The sequence below is a fragment of the Coturnix japonica genome, chromosome 3, assembly GCF_001577835.2.
Source record: "Coturnix japonica isolate 7356 chromosome 3, Coturnix japonica 2.1, whole genome shotgun sequence".
NCBI classification, from domain to species: domain Eukaryota; kingdom Metazoa; phylum Chordata; class Aves; order Galliformes; family Phasianidae; genus Coturnix; species Coturnix japonica.
The window spans coordinates 28,830,176-28,853,764 of record NC_029518.1 but is presented as its reverse complement, the minus strand read 5'-3'; the positions used below and the strand labels follow the sequence as shown (position 1 = coordinate 28,853,764).

The following is a 23,589-nucleotide window of genomic DNA, read 5'->3' as shown; positions in this document are numbered from 1 at the left end:
CTAACCTTTGCCAATTTTCAGTAGACAGTAATTAATAACCCATTAAAGGCTCCTTTCAATAGGCAACAATGACACACACAAGATTTATTCCTAATCATAAAGGCAGAACTACCTGATTGTATACTTCATAATTAAGTGAAGCTCATTATAAAAGCCAGATTCTTCTGCTCTCCCAACTCACAGGGTACACTTCTGACAGAATCACCTCTGGACAGCCATCACTTTCTACCTCAGCCTCATCAACTCTTCAAGTTGCCTGCCATTTTCAGTGTCAGCAGCAGCCTCTGCAGAAAAGTCACAAATGTATGTCCTGAAAAGCTTCAACAGCATAAAAAGCAACTGGTCAAGATCTCCAGCTGTTAATATGATGACTGATAAGCCTTTCTGTTCCACAAATACTCACTATAAGCCAAGTGTTCTTTGCAGGTATTGCAGTCTGCACCAGTCTTACAGAGGAAATTTGGGAGAAACATAATTATCCTGTCCTCATTACCATTCTGAAAACAGTCTTCAGATATTGTAATTAAATGAGACTATTGCTGCTAAAGAATAACTTATCTGACTGCAGGTTTTTATCACATTTGCTGGTGTCAGCTACAGCAGCTAACATAATGTCATTGCTCAGAGTCAGCAAGTAGCACCACAAACACCTGAAGAAGCCTTACTACCAGACCCCAACTACAGCAGCCAGTTTACGATGTGTGACAAATACTGGCTAATCTCCAAAGAGCTCACACTTCATCTTCACCAGGGGAAATGCACTCAGCTCCTCAAAAATCCTCAGCTGAATCAAAGGGAAGGCCCCGTCACTCTGGCAGCAAGTTTCTTCTCACTCAGCACTCAACCTGAGCTGCGCAAAAAGCTAGAATCCAATTTAATGCTCGTTGTACGCCAGGCAAGTCACAGTACTGCTCAGGAGCCAGCATTGTTTACTCTGAAAATTTTAACTCTGCAAGGAGCATTTCAGCTCCATCCCTCTCGGCGACATCTCAAGCATGTACAACTTGGTTTGCAACAGCTGTACAGCCCCCCAGGTTACAAGGCTCAGACTGATGCACCCTGATAGTAATTTCTATCTACCTGTCTCCAAACACGCCCAAAAGAAATATGCAAGTGCCATTCCAACCAAGTAAGTGAGATGACATCAAAGCATACATTTCAATAAATGGGAAGGAGTACATTATGTAAATACACATTTGGATGGAATGAAAAGGATTGCCTGATGGTACCAGGACACGTGCTGTAAGGACCTATGGCTACCTGCAGGCATTTCCAGCACGAGAGGAACAACACCTGTATACCTAGAAGTTGGATGGCAACAGCCAGCCCAGGCATGGCTCATGTTTTACACACGAAGAAAAGCCCCCTGGAAGAAATTAAATAGATTCTTTGAACCTCTTTTACTGTTAGAGTTATATCAGTGCTGTCACTCATGTCTTATAACTTCCCTCAGAGGCAGCAGCAACAGCAGGCTGGAGTCAGAGGCCCACAGGCTGCCTTTGCACCTCACACAGGCTTACTGCCACAGTCTTCCATAGTCACTATACTTCCTTCAGGTCAGTCATTTTATTGTCAAATCAAGAAATACAGGAGTGCACAAGAAGGCGTGGGAACAACCTGTGCCCTCTCACTGAGCCCTGCAGCGCAGCTGTGGAGTTTTTTTGAAGCATTATTTTTGATATTCTGGCTCCTAAAATGAGATACTTTCATTTCACATCATTTTCATGACAACAAAAGTAAGGACAGTTTTCCCCCTTCTTTCTCACAGGACATTAGTAATCCTTATTCCTCATTTGTATGCATATAGGATAATTACACTCAAGTCTGTCTTAAACCATTATTTACATGCATTGGCTCAAATTTTTAAGTCACTAAGACATTAAGAAACTTCAAAGTGAAGAAATTCTTCATGATAATATTAAGGTGAAGCTGAGGACATGAGGACAAACAGCATAAAAAGTAGCAACTGACATATTATGCATAATACTGCAGCAGTCCATATGCAGACTTCTTGCTCTATAGTCAGAAAATTAACTGAAAGAGGGAACCTAAATGTTCATATCATACATGAAACAGTTTGTAATACATGAAATAATGAGTTATTGGGCAGCTCCCCATCATAGAAGCGTTAGCGCAAGTCAAAGCTCAGGTGGCAGCTATCGGACAGCTAAAAAGCTAAGGAGAAATGCCTCAGTTCAGAATAATCTGTGATACTTCGTGCTTCTGCTTTGGCCACTCCTAGGAAGGCTTGCCAAAAATGTCAAGAATTCACAAGTATGCCCAACAAACAGGTTTTGTAACAACTGACCTTCTAGCTAGTAAGGTTAACATGCATTAAGTTGTAAACCAGTCATCAGAAACCTCTAAAACTGCCTATGGGAGCACGTAAAACCCATGCTGGTTCTTGCCCTGTGGGTGGGGCACAGATCTCTACAAGGTGGCCAGCCTGCCAGCTCAGCAGCACAGAACAGCAGCAGCACCAAACTCTGGTGTAATCCAGGCTAAGTGTTAGGAGTCACTGTGGTACAGCTCATCTGCTGAAGTAGAATCAAGAGTCAGGTGGAGGAAAAAAATAGTATTAAATACTTGGAACAGTCTGTTTCAGCTACTATTGGACAATCCATTTTTTTTTCCTTTTCCTTTTTCATCTATTAAAGTTTTTGGTATTGCCAACTGCAACAAAAGTTTAAAGTTTCAAATGCATCTGGTCTAAATTAGTAGCACTGTAGCCATCTTAACTGTTTCACCTCTTCACCATGAGATTTTAAAAACAACATTCATTTTTAAGAGGAAAAAAAAACAACAAAAGGACAAAACATTATGGTGTGTTATGGTTTTAACAAGTTCCCCAGAAGGTTCTAAGGTCACTTTCCTGAGCAGGGGACAGAAGGGTGAGGCAACCCAGTTAGCGCTGGGCTGGAAGCACTATTATTATTACTATAATCGTGCCTTTTTAACACAGACTTAACAGCCACAAAAATATAATCAAACAATTACACTGCATCTCAATAAAGTCTGGACTTTACCAATGTTTTAAGAAGTAAGCTGGGATTTACGCTTCCTGGAATCATCACCCACAGTGTTTTGGATGTCAGAAAACCCACGCACCTTTTTCGGCTGACATCTTGATATTAAAATTGTTTGTGTTTACTACAACATTTTGGCACAATAAGAGCTATTAAGGCAAACAATCCTATGTACACTGCTTCTGACACTCAATAAGGTGGCCTTAACTGGTTGGAGGAAAAAGAGCAAGGAGTGGAGAACACTGAGAAAAGTATTGTAAAAAATATGTAAATAGGTGAAATAACGAAATACCTACACTGATGAATCAGTCTGCAACAGCTGCACTAACCAGTCTACCAAGATTTACTGGAACAACTCTGTGGGCTGTCAGGTGAGCTCCAGCTTTCAGATTACGGATGCACAACACATCAAGCACACTTGTAAATAGGTGTAGGCATGCCCTGAAGAGTCAGGGAGAGAAGAGAGAAAAGCCAAGCGCAGCTGAGTGTATGCGTGATGGGGGGATAGCAGCGGCCTCATACCAGGGCTAAACAACTCTTGAAGAGCCACATTAGAAAAAGTTGAAACTTCATACCCACCAATTTCCAGCTGCCCACCTACTGCCCAAACAGAGCTAGGATGCTTCTACACACGCCTGCAGTCATTCACTGCAATGCAAAGCTGCAGCAGGTTAAAACACATTTGTGCCCTGTATTTGAAGATTTATTTTACTCAGCAAAAGGTATCAGTTCACTCCAAAACCAGCTTCAGAACTGAGCGGTGAAAAGGTTAAACCACCCAAAAGAGATGAGAGATATGGCTTATGGTAAGGAAAGGGCTGCAAGAGTCACATGCTTACATTCTTCACCTCTTTGAAAATATTGTTTCAGAAACAATATGTTATCAGTCAATTTAAAACTCCTTGTCGGTCATCCAGAATCAAAGGTGATGTAGTAATTTATTCCTGGCAACACCCTGATTAGTAATTGAAGCATCTCACCCAACAGGAATACTTCTCTTTCTACAGCTTGAAGTGCTTTACGACACAGATGTCTTTGCAGATAGATAGTCAGTCTTTCATCCACTCTTTAGTGCCGCCTTTCACTACTCTAGCAACTGCAAACACTGAAGTATTTGCCGAGTTAGTCAAGCAATATAAATTCTGTTCATTTAATCATTCTTTAGAAGTAAGAAATCTCTTTAATCCTTTAATCCTTTCTGTAGTACACTGAAGTGGTGAGAATTTACTTTTATTTTTCTTTTGAGTCACAGGGGCATGTTCCATGTAAACTGATGGAAAGACAAAAAGAGGTGGAGTTTTAGAGGTGATGCAGCTCTGCAGGCAGCACCGTGGTGCCTTGTCACAGAACAACAGCATGTGATGAGGCCCAAATGCTCAGGCAGCTTGCCTTTCACTTGTTGTAGAGGTTCCCACACACAGGAAGGCAGAAATGCAACAGCAATCAGCACCAAGACTGATAAACAGACGGCTGGCCATCTAAACTGAAACCACGGAAGCTCACGATCTCAAGGCATCACTTGGCAACTGCATCTGAAGGAGAAAGGCAGCAGCTCCAGTAACACAAGGCATGAAGCAGACATAACCACATGAGCATTTGCAAAGGCAGTGGGCTCACAACTGGTTTTGGCTGCTGGGTTGAGAACAGCTACCTCATGTGCTCAAGCATGGACCAACCACCACCCCGAAACGTATCAGCTGTAACAGACAGAAAAACAACTAATTGTGTCCTCACCTCCTGCTTACAAGCACGGTTACGAACAGGATGTGTGCCAGTTTTATTTGATGTTTCTGCAATCCTGCCCTATGCGACTGCCCTCAAAAGAAATACATCTCTGGCTAAGGGCAGAAAAATGCCATCTTTCCACAACGCAGTTTTTTATTCAACTTCTTTGTTGCCACACGGTTTTCAATATATTCTATACTAGTTAGTATTAGCAAACTCTCCTCAGAGAGGAAAATGAAACCCTGCACATGAATCAAGCAACAGCCCCATACTGGGCAGGTCACTACAACAAAGCAAATCCCTACTTTCCCATTTAAGAACATTTCACTTCTACCATCTTGCCTGCAAAGGTTGGATGCAGAGTGCTCCAGAGCAATTCAGTAGAGCCACCTCAAGCACTTCTCAGCATTTAAAAAACAAAACATGACAGTCCTTCACCTATTTCTAAGTTCTTGCCACTTCTTTGCTAACAGAAAGAAGGACCTTATAAGGCCTCACAGCCTAGTGAGACAAAATGCACCTGTCAGATGCTGACCAATACCTATTTTCTCACTAAACTGTGTATAGATATCACTTTTACCTAAGACTTCACATTTCTACAGCCTTATTTCCTTCAGCATTAAATTAAGGTGAACCACAAGACTCCTCAGATATATGTGATCTTCCTTAGGGAATTCTACACAGCCTGCTCTAGGAACTTTTGGTGTCTACTGAGACACAGATAAAGGGTGAGTTATATTTGCAACTTCTCGTTCAAACAGTGCAGAGTTACTTACCCCTTATGCAATGAAAGTGACATGTGCCAAGACCTTCAGCATAAAAAAAACAGCTACAGTTGGAGGAGCACAGATACAGCAATTTAGATTATAGATGCGCCTTCATAAAGACACGTGTGATCCTCCACCATATGCTAACCTGACATGGAAAAAAACAAAGTTTTGCACCTAGAACAATACAAACTGTCTAATTTTTTACTTTGGCATCAAATCAATGATTACACAGCAAGTTGTGAAGAGCAGAAAACATTTGTCTGAAGTATAATATCTTAGGGAAAATGCAAAGGCCACCTGGAGACAACAGTAAGTCACTCCATGCTTGGAAAATTCTATGCTCTGTTCATACCATGTTCACACTTAGATCAGCGCCTTCCTAAAGGGGTGTATCCATTTAAGAAACATTTGTATACACCTGAATGAAGTTACAGGTTTTAAGAGTTTAGAGAAGAAAATGGGGTGCTTGGAAAAACTGGGATCATTTATGCAATTAAACAAATCAGAAGTCTGTAAAGCTCAAGTACAGACCTGCAAAGAACCCATCTCACTCAGACTATATTTACATTCTACTTCTGCACAAAAGCTATAAATTTGTGTATTGCAGCTCTTTAGTCACTCAGCATCTACACCCACCAGTCCTCCTGGTTTGAATAAGACAAGTCATGACTGCTTATCAATGAGAACACGGGGCCTGGCTGGCAGTCACACATGTAAGCAAACAGGAGAAAAAGGAACATGGAAGCTTCTCCCTGCTTCACGTGAATTTACAAACCAGAACGTTTGCTAAAAGAAGTTATAGAAAGAAAGGACATCTGGTAGGCTCTGAGACCCAGTTAGCCAATACCATCAGCTCAATGCTCACTTCTTCTCCTCTGAGCAGTACTTGCTATCACCACCAGAATGATTTCTAACTGAAACCTCACAAATAAGGAGGCCAACTAGCAGTAAATACCAACTATTTCTGATCCAAGTAACCCGTGTCCCAAACCATGCTATAAATAGCTGAGCCATGTGCCCGCCGTGCCCCTTCTCCCCATGACTGCAGCCCAGCAGAGGCGAGCACACAGCCCCTGTTCTGCCATTGCCTTTGGCCTCAGAGCAGCAGCACAGCAGGGAGGACCACCCCAGTGCCCCCAGAGCTGCCACTGCCAAATCTGATTTCCACAGCCAGTCTCAAGGGTTCATCTGTTATTTCCATCACATTCCTTTTGTTATTGTTGCTTGCTATCGTTTAGCCGCATTTTATCTCATTTCATAACTTTTTCCCTATTTTTTTTCTTTTTCTCTCTCCTTTTGGCACCCTCTGACGTGGGATATTCTAAACAGAGCTGTGTAAATACAAACTCAGCATATTCACCCATCCTCCATGACTTCTTTGCGCACCTTCCCAAAGGGAAGTTTCCCTGGTCAGAACAATGCTGATAACCAAACCGGGTCCCACAGCTACGAAACAGTCAGAGGAAATGACATCCCCCATCTACAGACATGACAGGAGTGAGAAAACTCAGCAGGACGCGGGACGCCTATGCAGCCACTTACATACAGCATTGCCGTTTGCTGCAATTTACAGCAGTTGTGAAACACGCTGAGAAACGTCAGTCAAAAACCTACAGATCAGCATCTTTGCCAGCGAGATGTTCATTTGTCCAAAGCTAAAATTCCATAGTAACACACGTGTTACTTTTAAAGATGGTATTTCTCACCAACACACAGCTGGACCACTGCACACGTATGCTGGGAGATGGCCCGGCTTCCAGCCTCACAGGGCACTCCCCAGCTCCCCCTGAGTGGGCATATGGCCAGGCAGGGCTGCCAGCCAAGAAGCCTATGGTTGAGGCTGAGCACCAGCAAGCTGCAGGGCCAGGCCCGCATGCCTCTGGCCTTCTGTACTGCATCCACCTCCATATCAGTTATCGGCTGTTTTGCGGTGGGCTGCTCCTGACACACAACAGCAGCTCTGGAATGCCTTGGAAACACAGGCCAGGAAAACGGAGAACGAAAGGAAAAAAAAACAACAAAAAACCGAAAGAAAAAGAAATTGGAGCTGAAGCACTTTGCAGAACAGGAAACCCTTTCTTGTCAACTCTCCCAAGCAGCTGCTATAGAACGTGGGAAAAAGAAAGTCACTGCTTTCTGAAAAGATACGACAATAAACGACAGTGCTAAGTACGTGGTTTGTTAACACTAGGAGGATAATTCATCCAGTCAGTACTCAGTGAATTACCACTACAAGGCACCACGAAAGCTTATTCTTGGGATAGTTCTTCAATCTGCAGATGTCGAAGTACCGTAAACACGAAGCAAGAGTTAATAATGAAATCCATAATTAGCAGATAAGCATAGAGGGAAGCCCTGTGCGACTGCTTTCAGTCTGCCTCAAAACATGCAGCTTGCTGATGGTACTCACGGAGATATAAATATTGAAGGCCTCTGAATGGGGAAGATTATATAACAGAGGCAAGAACCATTTTTAAAGATTAAAGAAAAATAATTAGAAAATCAGAGTAAACACAGATATTTGCCAGGGAAAGCAAATGATAAGTAGAATAGGCAAACAGGCAGAAAAAAAAAACTTTGTTAAAGCAGCAACTAGGCCAGCAAGTATGAACAGAACCAGTTTCCCAGCATATCAACTCGTTTGTTTTTAACTGCAGCAAGGGTGGGGGGCACCTGAGCAGGCAGCCTGCAGCACAACAGGAAGGTGTGCTGAGCATCACGTGGAGTTCCACACAAGTAACTGCAAAGGGAGGGGGAAAAAAAAGAGAAAAGGAAAAGAAGCCCAGAGGGGAAGAAAAGGAAGGCAGGAAATCGCAGTAGGATTGACTTACAAGGTGTTTTTTTCAGAAAGAGTATAGCTTAACTAACCGTCGAGCACAGAGCAGCAGCCAAGCAGAGCAACATCTGAGGGACTTAAGTATCACAGTGGTAAGGAACCAGAGATCATAAGTCTGCCTTTGAGGAGCAAGATGCACTACACATAAAATGTATGGCACACAGAGAATGCCGTACAAAGCAGGATCTCTGCCACATGGCCTCCCAAGAGAGCAGACAGCCTAGCATTTAATTTACACTGGCCAGAAGACCTTGGAGTACAATCAGAGCACTGCATCTTTATCTCGAGAGACAGAAACTGCATGACCTCTGACTGCCATTATTCTGTTAAACAATCCACAGCATCCAGGCCCATGAAGGGCTTCAAGAGGAACGTGGAATCTGCCTTTAATTAATGCTGCTCATTGTGGGGCTGTGCATGTACCATTGCTCAGAGCCCCCTCGCTGCTGCCGAAGCCACAACACAAACCTCTCATACGGATCAAAGAGCATTCGGCTGAGAACGGTCGTGGCAGACGTCACACACCCAATGTCTGCAGGGACAGTCAAGAATTTTGCACCTTCCTGAACATGACTCTGCAGTAGATAAATGCTGTTGCAGCTTGTGGCGATGCCAGTCACAGCTAATTATAGCTTTATTGAGACATTTTGGCAAGAGTCGAAGGAGTTCCAGCAAACAGCTTGTATTGGGGTTGTGCTCCTGCCCTGCCACTGACAGCGCATGACTTTGGCACATCACGCATGTGCTTGGCCCCTTCTCATGCTAGCTCAGCTCTGACACCCACTGCTCCCCAGAGGGACACTGGGGAGGTGGGATGCAGGAATGGCCTCTGGGGGGACACTGAGGGCACATACAGCTCTGCTGCTGCTGGGCATCGGCAGAATCGCTTTGGTCCCAAGGAACTTGTTTTCCTCCAGAGCACCCTGTGAGATTCCTATCAGCAATGAAAAAATACCCAGTGGAGTCTCATAAATACCTTAGGGTGCGACGAGCAACGTTGTTATTATGTGCAGTTGAACTAGTTACTTTCTACATCATATTTACCGGATGTTGTGAGCAACATATAGAATCACAGAATAATAAGGTTGGAAAAGACCACTAAGATCATCTAGTCCAACCATCAACCCACCGCCACTGTGCCCGCTAACCATGTTACGAGCAAATCTTTCACCAAATCACTGAAGCTAAAACACAAACCGCATCTCTCCTGTGCTTATGGCCACTTCCTTTGCACTCCTACACGGGGAGCAGCCACCACTCCCCTCCACGAGGGTTTGCCTGATGTTGTCATTGGAAGTACGGCTAAGGAACCGACTTTCCTCCTCACTTGAAACGAAAACGAAGAAAAATGAAACAATAACAACGAAAGAGATAAGCGGTTCTTGCCGTTAAACAGACTTTAGACTCTCGACAAAGACGATACTTTCAAGGAAAGGAACAGAAAGAACAGAACTGCCAGGAAGGAAGAGGAAGGGAATGAGACCCAAGAGGAAGCGCTCCCTGCCCCGAGCACGGCGCTGGGAAGGACCCACAAGGGGCTCCCGGCGCTGCGGGCGGTTAAGATTTACAACCGAGATTTGCTCGTGAACAAAGCCGAAGCAGCACCGCGGTGCAGGCCGCGCCGCCCTCTGTTATTACCCTCTGTTATTAGCGTTAATACGAGGCGCGCATCCCGGAGCGCCCGACCGCGGTGGCTGCGGGCCAGCACTTCACAAGTTCCCTAAACCACAAGATCGCTATCGGAGCTCTCGCAACGCGCCCCTCAGCCCCGGCGTCGCGGAGCCGACTCCTCCCGCCCACGGCCCACCCGGCCGCCCCCCGCAGGCCGCCGCCATGTCACGCCCCTCCGGGCGGCGGCGAAGAACCGGGGCCGGGGGGAGGCGCTCCACCCCCCACCCCCCGCGGGCCGGGGGCGCACTGGGGAGCGGGGAGGGGGGCCGGGGTGGCGGCGTTACCTGCAGCTCCGCCCGCTCCGCCTCCCACTCGGCGCGCTCCGCCTCGAAGCGGCCCCACTCGTGCTGCAGGAAATGCAGGATGCCCGGCACGCTGTACTGAGCCCGCGACGCCGACACCGGCGCGGCGACTCCGCCGGAGGAGACCCCCGCGCCGCCGCCTCCCGCCGCGGCCGCCGCCGCCTCGCCCGGCTCCAGCCCCGGCCCGCCCGTCGGCGGCGGCAGCAGGAGCGCGTTGTTGTTGTTGTTGTTGCTGAAAAAAACGCCGGGCCCCGCTTGCTCGTCCATGGCCGGGCCGCGTCTGCCGCGCCGTGCAGCGCCGCCCACACCGACACCGGCCGCCGCCGCCGCGCCCAGCCGCGTCCCGGCAGCGGCACAACCTGGGCGCGTCCCGCCCGCCGCCGTCACCGCCTGACAGCCGCCCCCGCCGGCTGCTACCGCGGCCCGCAGGGGACAAGGCAGAGCGAGCTTCGCGCCGCCAACCGCACGGCACTACGGGAAACGTAGTTTAGTGGGGCGGCGGCACGCGGGGCGGGCGGAGAGAGGACGGCAGGGAGCGGGGCTGCTGCTCCGCCCTGCTGCCACAGCGGGGCCGAGGCCGCGGGCAGAGGCTCCTCCCCGCGCACTGACACTCGGGGATCGGGGTGAGCGCACACAGAGTCACAGAATGACCCGGGTTGGAAGCGACCTCAAGGATCATGTAGTTCCAACCCCCCTGCCTGGCAGGGCCACCAAACATACACCTTTACTAGATCAGGTTGCCCAGGGCCCTTTGATTCAAAAGATCTGCACCTCACAGCCTGGCTTCAGTGGTTTCGGCACGCTTGCAGCCCACTTTAGGGACGTAACGAGGGCTGCTTCCTGCAGCAGCTCCACAACCCCCCATCAAATCCTACCATTTCAGTTCCTTGCTGGTGAATTCCTTGCTGTTTTGGCAATGTTCTGAGCACGGGACCTTACACTTAGAGAATCATTAAGGTTGGGAAAGACCTCTAAGACTATCTAGTCCAACCATCAACCTACCCCTGCCATTCCCACTAACTGTGTTCCTCAGTGCCACACCCACACAGCTCTGCCAGAGCACTGAAAGCTACCAGTCCATCCCAGCAGCACTTCAGCTTCCCTTCCCTACCGCTCAGAACACTGACAAGGAGAGCACAACAGCATTTCTTGGAAATGACCACTTCTGAAAGGATAAACTAGACTTCCTGAGGCTGATGCTGACACCACAGGCTGGGGGGTCACAAACCATTAGGCACACAGAGATGATAGTTTGCTCTGCTCCAGTAGCACAAGAGCTTTCTAAAGAGACACACACCACTACCACACCCTACATTAGCACCACCATCTCCACGTGAGAAGTGATGCAGGAGGAGAGCGGTGAGGCCAAGACATGCTGTGGGCCATGCTCAGCCTGCGGCCCAGAGAAGCAGGTCCCACACAACCCTGCTTGCTCAAGCAGCGCTTCCTGTTTCTTTCTGGCTGTTCTGAACTCACACTTGTTGCTCTGTTAACCACCCTGAGGAAATGTGACTGCGCTGGGTGGGTAACCTCTCTAAACAGGGGAGCAATAAACATGGAAACTGGCAGAAAGGATCAGGGAGCAGAGGAGAACAAGAACCCACCAACAGGGAATGCTCATCGGGAGAAACTTTATGAAGAAACAGGGCAGAACATCACTGCTCACCAAGAAAGGAAGGAAACAGTGGTGAGAGAGGAAAGAAGTGAAGGGGAAATAGCAACGAGCTTCACGAAAACACGCAGTAAAAAGCCCAGCAGCAAAGAGATGAAAAGGAGGGTGATTAAAAAACAGAAGGAAAAACAAGAAGCACTACCAACATTTCGAGTTTTGTTTTTTAATCAAATGAAGTTTGATGCAAAAATTACGATGTAAAGTCATGCAGTTCTACTTTTTGTGTCTGGAGCAAGAAAACCAAAGAAAGACCAGAAACAGGAGAGGCACGTACACAAATTAAGGTTGCACCTGTTGTACACAGTCACATAGCGTGCAAAGAATAACCTCTCCTTTCCCAATCCCTCCACAACTGCCTCTGACTATTTTCCCTCCCACCAACATTGTTAGTGTTTTTCCACAGACTTTCTTCACCATGCTTCATTACTACACTTTGCCCCACCCTTTTTAAGAGCATTCAGCATCTCTTTATTACCTACAATGTGAGCAAAACATCAAAGGGATGAGATAAAAAACATAAGGTAAAAACAACCTTGATAATAGACCAAAAAAACAACTTTCCAGCAAACACCAGTCATCAGTCACTGGACTATCAAGGAAGAGGACATCCTGATTTTCCTTATTTTTAATGGCAAATATTTTGCGATCAGTTCTACAAAGAGAGATTCCTTAACACTTTAATGGAACTTTCCAAACGTTTGAGGGTTTTGAAACAACTGCTGAGCAAAAGAGCATTGTATTATTATATATTATATAGTGTTATTATATAACACTTACTGGAAAGTGATAAATCTTGATGAATTTAAATCCCACTACACAAAGATGACAGGATGAGAATAGTGAAATCCCTTTCCTCCTATACAACATAGTATGATTTTCATTGCTGCATGCATCTCTAACTGTGGTAGGAAATAGAAAAGACTTGAAAGTTAATCTTTACATGCTTACGAAAATGACATTTGAAATACTAGTTTGCACTTCTTGCCTTTGTGCAAACTTCTTATTCTCACTTTAGTACTAAAATAACCAGTCTGAAGTAAAAGGCTTTCAGATCTACGTTATACATTTTACACACATCCAATGCAACAGGGCAAGAGAACATTATCTTATCTTTCACTTTGCATAGGTACCCAAAGGGTTACATAAGCTGTTATGGGAGATGAGAGGCAAGCGACTATGCAAAAATAACAATCTACACATATTTCAACCAAATATTATCCATGCTTATTTCTATTTTCTATCCCTTTGTTATATTTGGGTTCAAGTAGAAGTTCCTAATATATACACAGTTTTTACAGAGCCCTGTTATGTCCAGAAAAATACCAGACATGAAACCCAGTAGCCCAAGCCCAGTCCTGCAGTTACCAAACTTTTCTTTATAAAGCAATATGCATAGAAAGATCCCTATGGAACTCTGTAAATTCAATAGCACTGTCAAAAACTTCATGTGAGTCTGTCTTGTATATACAAGAAAATATAGGATTCTGTACCTCTGCTGACAGAAGGGGGAGGTGTGGCAGAAGGCAGACATGACCACTGGGAGTTGAGCTCTTGTTCTGTACAGTTAGTACAGCACTTGAGCTATCTTTAAGATCCAAAAACAACAAATCAAACCCACTCAAAACGTGAGGGGAGGCCATGCATGTTTAAAGAAAGAAAGGAAAGCCAGGTTGGAGAAGGTAAAATTGGAGGGCCTCACTCACTCTTGTGTTCTGCTGCCTTACAGTCGGCACAGGTGCAAAGTCACTTGGTTCTGCAAACTTTATCAAGGACTACATCTCCCCAATGATATTAAAATTTTGCAGGAAGAAGTAAATATTAGAATCTGAACAACATGCAGTAACACATCGTCATCATATTCAACCAGTGTCTGGCAGAATAAAAAGAATGCTAACACTGCACCTTGCGAGGGCCAAGTTCCACAGCAACACAAGTGCAGACAACAAGCAGTCCACTTTATCAAATAAATTTCCAATGCACTGTTTTGTTTGGTTTTTGTTTTGTTTTTAAGTTATCTTGGAGGAAATAGGGGGATTACACTCTTGTAATGCTTTACTCAAGCATTAAAATGGACCCAAAAGAAAGATACAGCACATAAAGGGAAAACAACTCATTACACAGCGTGCTTGACTGTTTACCTTGAGAAAGTCGGAAAGTTGTCTTTTTTCTTTTAATTCTTCTCCCCCTCCCATGCAAGCAGAAATATTCTACAGGGTCTGGCGATCCTCTTTCCTAGTTTGTTTTAAAAGAGTGCATATTTCTACTCTTGACATTCCCCATGTACACAGTAAGTACTGCATAACAGTTTCCCCTCTTCCTTGCATCCCCACTGCGTTAGCACAGCGGTACAATAACAGCCACCAGATTTCAAACACCATTCAGAAAGGTTAAGGGTGCTTTTAAAAATAAAAGGATTTCATGAGATAGAGAACAGGGTGGGTTGTGGGGTTTTTTTTGGTGGATAATTTATATTGCAAATTCATAAATATGATCACATTCAATCTCTCAAAAAGCTATACAAATACAAGTACCACCACTTCCCTTGTGATGCACAGATTTCAAGTAATTACACAAAGCTCTATTAGACAGCCTTTAACATAGAAATTACACAAAATTACAGACTTATGTGCAGTAACACATCAGGGACAGTGTAATGCTTCAGACAACTTAACGGTCCAAAAATAATATAAGTAATTCAAAAAAAGCTAGTTTTCAGTTTAATTGTTGGGGTGGAATGTACTGTGGGTGGTGGTTGCCTAGCAGCTGCTTTTGCCTTGCTGGCCTGACTTGCTCGGACTGCAGTTTCTAGGCGTGTTTTTAATTCAGGCGCAGCTCCCATTACGGTCTTGAAAGCATGTGGGTAAAGTGGTCCAATGTGCATCAAATTCTGAAGTGCAAACTCGTGAAGATCTTTAGATGCTGTAGATGCAGAAGCAAAGGCATTTTCATTCAATAAATAGGAGATCAGAGTGGGAACAAGAAGCGCAAGCAACTGGACTCCTAAAGATGAAAGAAAAAAATAATCAGATCAGAAAGAGACAAAAAGAACCAGTAACAAAATGTTTCTAGTCTGATACATGTATATTTTTTTTTCTGAATTGACAATAAGCCCAGTGATTACAAATGTTCAAATCAAAAATAAGCAAAATGAAGAATGCTTCCTGTCATTTGGTCGCTCCAGTCTTGCCTATCAGGCTTGTGCTTCTCACTTCTATACTACTGCTCATCACAGATATTTCGTTCCTGACTTCTTTAGAAAAGTCTTCATACAATCCAACTGCAGATCTTAGATAAGAGATCTTAAAATGTAGAGTGGCTATTGAAGACTTTAAAACACTTCCAACAGACAAACAATTCAATCGAATTGGAAAAGCAACCTCCCCACTGAACTGTTCTCTATACAACTCCATCTTGAAAGCTACCACTTCAAAAAATAGCACTGTAATAATACTAGGGCTAACAAGACCTAATGAGGCTACTGCCACTAGCACAGAGTTTACCTTTGGAACAGCAACAATCACCAACAAAACCAAAGCAGCAGGGCTAATATTTCTTCCTAACCTGGATACAAGTATGCCTTGAAACATGTTACATGTTAACTGCAACTTTTAAAGAACTTTAACACTAATGGTAAAGGAATCTACTAAACCTTCTGTAGGCTATTAGAATATTAATCTTTTCCTCCTTGAGGTTTTGACAACACCTTTATTCTTGCCTCCTGTCAGCATGAGCAAGAATCAAATGTTTTGTTTCCTCACTCACTTTGGTTACTCTTCCAGAAGCACAAAGGCACTCAAGAAAACACACATTTAGCATTAGTATCATCAACAAGGAGAAATATCAACAGGAATACACTGAGGTAATATATATATATATTTACAATTGACTTTAAATGCTGAACAAGTTCAACATCTGCAGACTAAATCTTTCAGTTATTATATGGTTTCAGGTATTCTAAGTGAAGAGAAAGATAAATCATAAAGACTGCATTCTATCTACCAAAGCCAACAGAAAGCTTCATCTGCAATCTAGATATTGCAACCAATACCACGTATTTCTTGGTCTCTTTAAGTGAGCCTTGTTGAGATGGTAGAACTAACCTGATAAAAATGATGCCTAAATAAATGCCATTTAACATCAGCAAAAAGTAAATTTAAACAGTATGTACTACTCATTTTTAAATACAAGAAAAAAACACTACTTCAATTCACACCTAAACTTTGCTTCAGAATTACAAGAAACCAAAATGCTACAGCATATCACACTGTACATGCTATGCAAGCTCGTGTCTACACAATTTCAGTAATGGAATTATCAAGGTGCATAAGACATCTTTTTTTTTTGTGAGTATGCCATCAATCTGCAAGAGTTCCAATGTTCAACATTTTATTTTAGAATTATACATTTACCTAGAAAAACTAAATACTTACTATTCTGCTCTTCACCAAGGGCAACCAATGTTTCAAGGACTTTAATTCCTTCCTGGACTGCTAACAGCTCCAGGTTGTTGGTTGGGCGGTTCCTTTCCACAGCTTTCAACTTCTCAACCACTATAGGGGCCAATGAATGAATGTATGGAGTTGACAGAGCGCGATTGGTATGTTGGAACACAGAAAGTAGAAGCTGGTAACACTTGGCTTGAACCTAATGAAATCAAGATAAACACATTGTCCTCCAAGTTACTTTTCCAGTCTCAGATGAGTAACACTGTCTATAAAAATTATTCATATGTCAGTGGTCTTATTGCCCTAACATAAGCCAAGGCTGTGGCCAGAAGTGGCAGGTATATCCTTCCTTCTGCATCTCCATCTTGTAGCATAAAAGTATACACATAGGTATACAGTAAGCTGGATCACAGAACCCTCTTCCTTCCATCCTGCCTTTTTCTCTTCCTTCCCTAGCCCCAATTTTTCCTACTAGAAGCAGGAAATACTGAAGTTAACTTTTGGGAAAACAGCTAACTGATAATCTTGTTTAGAATGCACATGAGTTGGGGTCACAAAACTCCTGCTCCAAAATGTCACACAAACAATGCTGATCCTTTGAAAAGGTAAAGCCCCACAGCAGGTATGAAGATAAAACACTGAAGGTTTTCAAATTATACTCAAGCTAGAACAGGATGAGTTATCAAGCATGTTTTGAATGGGAACATTCCCAAGTATTGCTAAACACAGTGATCTATGAGGGCATAACTGAAAAAAGAGGTGCATAAATGAAAACATTAACTAAAAGGAAAGATAATATAAGTTAATAGTAAGAAAATACAAGTTGGGCAGCTCACTTTGCTGTTAATGTATGACTGCAAGCTTTCTGTTCAGCTTAATGTTTAAAGCCTGAAATAACAGTTCTTCAAATACCATTTCCATGCTTTTTTAAGAGACATCCATGGTAGAAAATATGCTGTGCAAGGTATTGGGAGAAAAATTGTTGGCCATTTTCAATAAATTATTCCCCCATCTCTCCATGCCAGTCTAAGTAATTCACTTCTCTTTTTGCTTACATTTTTAAAACCTTCTTACTAGCTGTTCAGAGTATTAAATTTAAAAATAAGGAGTAAGGGGCTGTTTTGCTTTGTTTCTTTAACTTGCATCCATAGTGCATGGGGACAGGACTAGGGGTAATGGGATGAAACTTCAGCATAGGAAGTTCCGCACGAATGTGCGGAAGAACTTCTTTACGTTGAGGGTGACGGAGCACTGGAACAGGCTGCACAGGGAGGTGGTGGAGTCTCCTTCTCTGGAGATATTCAAGACCCGCCTGGATGCCTTCCTGTGTGACGTGGTGTAGGGAGCCTGCTTTGGCAGGGGGGTTGGACTTGATGATCTCTAGAGGTCCCTTCTAACTCCTACAATTCTGTGATTCTGTGATAGTTGAAGTAGGTGCAGTTTTACAACTGTATCTGACAGCAGAATTCCATGGAAGTATACTCAGTTATATGTGTATGTCTATAACTTCTGACTACTCCACATTCACAGAAGTTTTCCAAAAACTGACATGTAAAAGCAAGGCTTCTTCTAAGGCACAGTCTCCTTTAAAACTTACTAATCAGCATCAAGAGAGAAGGATCTATCAAAATGAGAGCCTACAGCTCCAGGAAATGAACTTGCCTTAAAGATGCTACTATGCAGCATGTCTAACCCTTCAGACCTTTGCAAGCGGTATTAGTTTCAAAAATGCTTCTGTATCTTTAAGATAACAGTATTTCTTTAGAAGAGTTGGTTTTTGTTTGTTTGTTTTCTAATCAGTTTGATGTTTCTATTATAAATAAGTGTCTAGTAACTGAACCCAGCAGTGACTGCTTTATATTTAAAAACTACAGTGAACCATCACAGAGTATATGCTCTGCATATCAGTGTGGAGGGTGGACACAATCTGGTTCCTGGCAAAGCATTTCCTGTGAACTACAAAATTAGTGCTAAGTTCCAGCTCACTGACAGCTTCCCAGCAGGGTGGGCAAAGATGTACTTCTTTTCACTGTTTGTGTGTTTATTCAGAGCTGAGAGAAAATAAGACGTAAAAGTTTCCACTTCACAGAGCTGACACTTCCATTCACACTAACATCCTAAGCAGCTTTTCATTCAAAGTTAGGCTTCAGCAAAGAACCAACTGAGTTTCTTGCCCCTGCTGGAAAATGCCAGCCCTGATTAAGAATTCTTGCTCTGCAGAGGATTCTAAATGTCTTGATGTGACCCTACACACGTCAGCATTTCTTTCTGTGGAAACACTATAGATTTATTTTACTTATTTTTAGTTCTTACCTGCTGATTTGTATAGCTGCTCAACCAAACTGATACATACATGGCTGAAACACTTAAGCTTAACTATGAAGTACATTGATCCGATTGAACAAAACCAGATGAAAAGTTTTTTGTTTCTCACATTAATAAGAAGATAATTTAGAAAACAATTCAAAAAGACAATCCAAAGTACAGAAGAGAAAGCAAGAAAGATGTAGATGCCTTTGGTGGTGATTAGATTTCTCTCAACCAGATTTTGTATGAACATGTAAAACAAGCATAGGTTTTGCAAAGGACTAAGTTCATAAGAAATGTGGGCTGTAATTTTATCAACAGAAAACATGGTTTAGTTCACAGAATCACAAAATTATCAAGGTTGAAAAAGACCTAGAAGATCATCTAGTCCAACCATTACCAATACTTCCTGGCTAAGTCATATTCCTCAACACAACAACAGTTTGCATTACAATTGATCAGTTTTACTGTAAAACTGTCACTGCTCTCCAGTAACCATTCTTTTTCATTTGTTAAATATTTCAAAGATATTTTTTCTTTCTAAAAGCTGCAAGTCATAAACCTGGCACAAGGCCATGAACAGACATTACCAATAAGCACTTTGTTTGGTTTCTTCTGTTCATTATAGAGTTTCTAAAATGCACCATTGAAAATTCTAATTATTTTGACAAGCAGGATCTGTCTCTGAAGTAAAGCCATCACAAAACATTCAGGAAACACAGTAAATGTATTACAATTACTATTTTTTCCAGTTGTATATCATTCAAATTCCTGTATCGTGACCTTACCCAAGGATCACTGGAATTTAATGCATTTCTAAATCTGTTTATACATCCATTCTGTAAAGACTGTACTCCAATTATTTCAGTGCTTGCTGACCAAAGGAAGAGAGTAATAGCTGTAAGCACGCTTACTTCATCGAGAACAGGCTTAGAGGCTTCTGAAAAAAACAACAACAAACAGGTTGTGAGATGAATTCTGAATGCTTTTCAGAGTCAAGTATAACCCAGCAAATGGAGATAAACTTAAGAAGAAATGTATGCGAAATGACTTGCAACTGCATACATGCACATATTTACTCATTAGTGAATCACTTTATGTTGTTATTGACTGTGACTTAAAATTTAAAGCTGAACAACTCTTTCCCAAAAGCTCCTTTAATAAAGTGATAAACTTTCCAAAACAAATACCAAGCCAAAATCATCACCCACACTTTTTCTCTGAACAAACCACATTTTTGTTTCCCATTTGTAAACAAAGGGTGAAAATATATTTTTGAAATCTTTTTCCCATTAAAAATATAGCTGGCTTCCCTTTTTTGCTCTCGTCAGCTGATTCAGCAGAGTAAAGAAGTGATAACCAGCTCTGCAACAACACTCACTTACCATGAGCATATAACATAACAGGCTGATTTGACATCTACCTGTCACAAAAAAAACCAACCCAGTAGTCCTATTTTAACCATCCCTTCAAATTCATCTGTACTTGCAACTGTCATCCTTCTGCTTGCACCAGCTCTTCACTGATATCATTCTTGAAGACACGCCAACAGGGGAAAAGAAAATTAAGTACTTTTCTATTGGTTTTGTTGTCTAAATTGCTAAGACTCTCAAGGGAGAACAGAACCAAAGCATCAACATCTATACAGTCAGCAAAACCAAGGACAGCATGACATCCTTTTTACAGTTATCAGCTAGTTGTTAGTCTGGCTTAGCCATGATGTGAAAAATTGCTTCAGGAAATGACTCCAAGCATTAAGTGAGAAACATGGTGGTGTTCTGTCGGTGCTTTTTTTGTGGGGGCTTTTCTCTGCTTTAATGTTTTTTAAATTATGAAGGAAAACTGCACGCAGCAGATCTTGCTCATATTCTTGCATGATGTGTTTCACCTCACAGAAGACTGGAAATGGACAGGAAAATTGACACTCTCACAAGGAACTGAGAAAGATTTCAGAAGTTTGCATAAAGCACAAAGGCAGTAACGCCTGCAGAAACATGAACTGGAGAGACTCTACAGTAACAAAAGGCTGGAAGATGAGACTTGATATGACAGATGAAATTAGAATTTTGACTCAGATAACACAAATGCACCGACCCTTCCCCTTCAGACATTTTCAGGATCATTTGCAATTACCTGTCTCACATGAGTAACTCCATTCAAGCTTCTCTTCAGATTATAAATGGTTCCTCAGGGATGTAATGGAATGTCTTTTTGGCTGAACTGCCATTAAGTGAATGGCAAATCTTTGTGTCTTCCTTTGCTAACCATGCAGCCAAGACTACACCTTTTTCACTTTTTGAAGAGCAAGGCAAAGCACAAACGTGAGCCAATAGAAGTAGCCTGTAGTTCTCTAAATGAGACACAGCAAAAATCCTGCTGGTGGATAACAGACTATTTTTATTTTTTTTTTTTTGGCAGGGGTAGGATGTTTTTCTAACCACTGAAAGCTTGCAACAGAATTGCAAATCTCCTACTCCAGCATGAACCTTGCCACAATTATCCACTGCTGTCTTCATGCAGATTCACTTTAGCACTCACTATCATTAAGACTACGCAAAACTTGTCAACAAGCACTTATAAGATATAGACAGATATAGACAGTTTTTTTGAGGTTTAATTCAAGGTGTTGAATCCATGTACTGTACTGAACAATTAGTCTCAGTAAAAAGATTGGTTCTCTCTGCTTCTCCCTTTTCCTTTAAGCTAGCAGGTATCCTGTGGAAAAAGGAAAGGTGGAGTGGAAACGATAATCTGTTCCAACCTTGACAAAATGAGTTGCCAGTAATCAGAGACGTTGAAGCATGACCTAGGAAATGATGTGAATTCAGCTTGGAACTCATTTGGATTTTACTTGCAAGACCTTCACCTAGTGTCAGATACACTGACAGATATCAGAAGGAAGATTTCAAGTTCCAGAAACAAGGCACTGAAACTATGATGACCGCTACAATTATCCTAAAATGCAAATCTAAAGCACAAAGTTATTTTTATAATGGGATTCAAACCAGAAGAGAGAAGTCTGACAAAACAGGGATGGAAACTTCTAATATACAATTGTGTTTTCTTAGACAGTCTTGTGCTTCTCTCCAACACAACCTACTAATTTCTGCTAGTTAAGCTGTATGCACTTAGATCTTCCTTCCATTTCAGTTTTAGGAGCAACTTATCACCACTTTTAACTCCCAGCCCTCAGGCATGCAAGCTGTTAAAATTATAGGCAGATACAATATCTGTCTTTTCATTAAAAGTCAGTTTTGTTTTAGTTTTTCCACACTGGGAAATCACTTACCAGGTTGTGAGTATTCCAAGACAGATGCCAAAGTGCTGCGGATAAGACTTGCCCACTGGTTTTGAGTTTCATCAGTCTTGACTGTTGGAAGAGTAACAATAGTTTTTATCCCTTGAAGTGCTGCACTGACTGGAGGTGGGACCTGATTGTCTGCTGATTTTACAGCGGTTTCTTTCAATACTCTCGTAATCAGAAATAGGATAGTAGGCAGGACTGTCATACAACCTAAACAAGACAAAGTAGAAATTTTGAAGTTATTTCCAAACAGTTTGGTAGACAATGTCATCAGTTTTCCCAAAATGGATGTATATGGCTAGAAAGATAAACTGCAATCCAGATAACAAAGTAGTATGTGGAGTTCAGTATTTTAATTGCCAAATTCATTCACCAGTACTCTGGACAGATATTATTAGCTATTAGGTTTGCCCTACACGGCAAAAAGGATTTAGATTCTCTCATGGATGCCATCAGAGAGTTAAATATCTTGAAACAGGATCTGTATGTATCAAAGGTTTTATAAAAAAAGAACTATAATAAAAGATCTGTGAACAGGTACTCAAGTCAAGGCACTTTCCAAGGAAGCTGATATGTATTTCAAGCCCCAGAAGTAAGAAGGAAATTCATCAGAGCGTTTCATGTCTTGGGTAAAATTTGTAACCATTTAATTACTCTATAAAAGAGATAAAGCGATCCTCCCTCGTATATGTCATAGCTATTGATTTCATCAGAGAAGCAATCTAAGTTTTGTGCAGCATCCCTAAAGGTGCAAGTTGGGCAAACTCGAGAAGTACTGGTCAAGTAACACAACCAAGTTAGACACTTGGGAACTTCACTAGATGGAGTTTCAGTAATGCATACAGACTCCAAGCAGGCACAGGAATGAAAGAAGGGTGCTAATGGGCTTAGGTACATAATATCAATCTACAGCTCATTTCAGACAGCTAAGTCTCTTTCCATACTTAATCTTTTCTGTGCCTCATTTTTTCCACATCTGTAGAAACTTCCCACATATTTGTGTCCTTTACTACTGAACAGCATGAAGAGCAATTACCCTAGTTTATGCATATCCTTTGTGACAGCCTCCCTGGACAGAAGAAAGCTTTATTTATTTAGAGTTACTTTCAGGAAGACTAACAGCCAATGGCTGAAAAGCCAAGCGCAGCAGAGCTAAACTGTGCTAGTTTTTCTTCTGTGTGATCCTTTTTCATTAAGCTTCTGCTTCTCCTGAACTTCTCAGAAATTTAATTACTTCTGAGATGTCAATCTTTTACAGCATGATTAAAATTGGTCAAAAGGCTTCAAAATCATGAGGTTTGAAATGAAAAAAAACAAACAAAACTGGGAAAAAGAATAAAATCATCATGACATAGAGTTCATTTCCTCAAACTTACAGCACACATGCAAACTTGAAGCCAGTTTCTTAACACTGAATCACTGGAAAAGCTTGAGCTCCTAGTTTATTCTAGAATCTAAGCAACACTTTCAACAGATGACCTTTAAATATCATATAAAAGTATTACTTTGTTTTAGTATCATAAGCTCACAA

At 42.4% G+C, this 23,589-nt stretch overlaps 2 protein-coding genes across 5 annotated transcripts in view; both read right to left on the bottom strand.

The window, feature by feature from the left end:
* The window catches only part of STRN (striatin), a 58,693-nt gene extending 48,007 nt beyond the window's left edge, over positions 1 to 10,686 (bottom strand). For 2 of the 3 annotated variants that reach the window (XM_015857577.2, XM_015857578.2), the window contains exon 1: positions 10,313 to 10,686. In XM_015857577.2, coding sequence (XP_015713063.1) covers positions 10,313 to 10,597 — 285 coding nt within the window. In that variant the 5' untranslated portion in view covers positions 10,598 to 10,686. The remainder of the gene's footprint in view (positions 1 to 10,312) is intronic. The other variant, XM_015857579.2, reaches the window with a different exon arrangement.
* Positions 10,687 to 12,149: 1,463 nt separating this feature from the next.
* The window catches only part of HEATR5B (HEAT repeat containing 5B), a 50,896-nt gene continuing 39,456 nt past the window's right edge, over positions 12,150 to 23,589 (bottom strand). For both annotated transcript variants that reach the window (XM_015857563.1, XM_015857562.2), the window contains 4 exons: positions 22,044 to 22,268; positions 19,543 to 19,694; positions 16,433 to 16,646; positions 12,150 to 15,002 (listed from right to left, as the gene is read on the bottom strand). In XM_015857563.1, the coding sequence (XP_015713049.1) occupies positions 14,698 to 15,002; positions 16,433 to 16,646; positions 19,543 to 19,694; positions 22,044 to 22,268 (896 nt within the window). In that variant the 3' untranslated portion in view covers positions 12,150 to 14,697. The remainder of the gene's footprint in view (positions 15,003 to 16,432; positions 16,647 to 19,542; positions 19,695 to 22,043; positions 22,269 to 23,589) is intronic.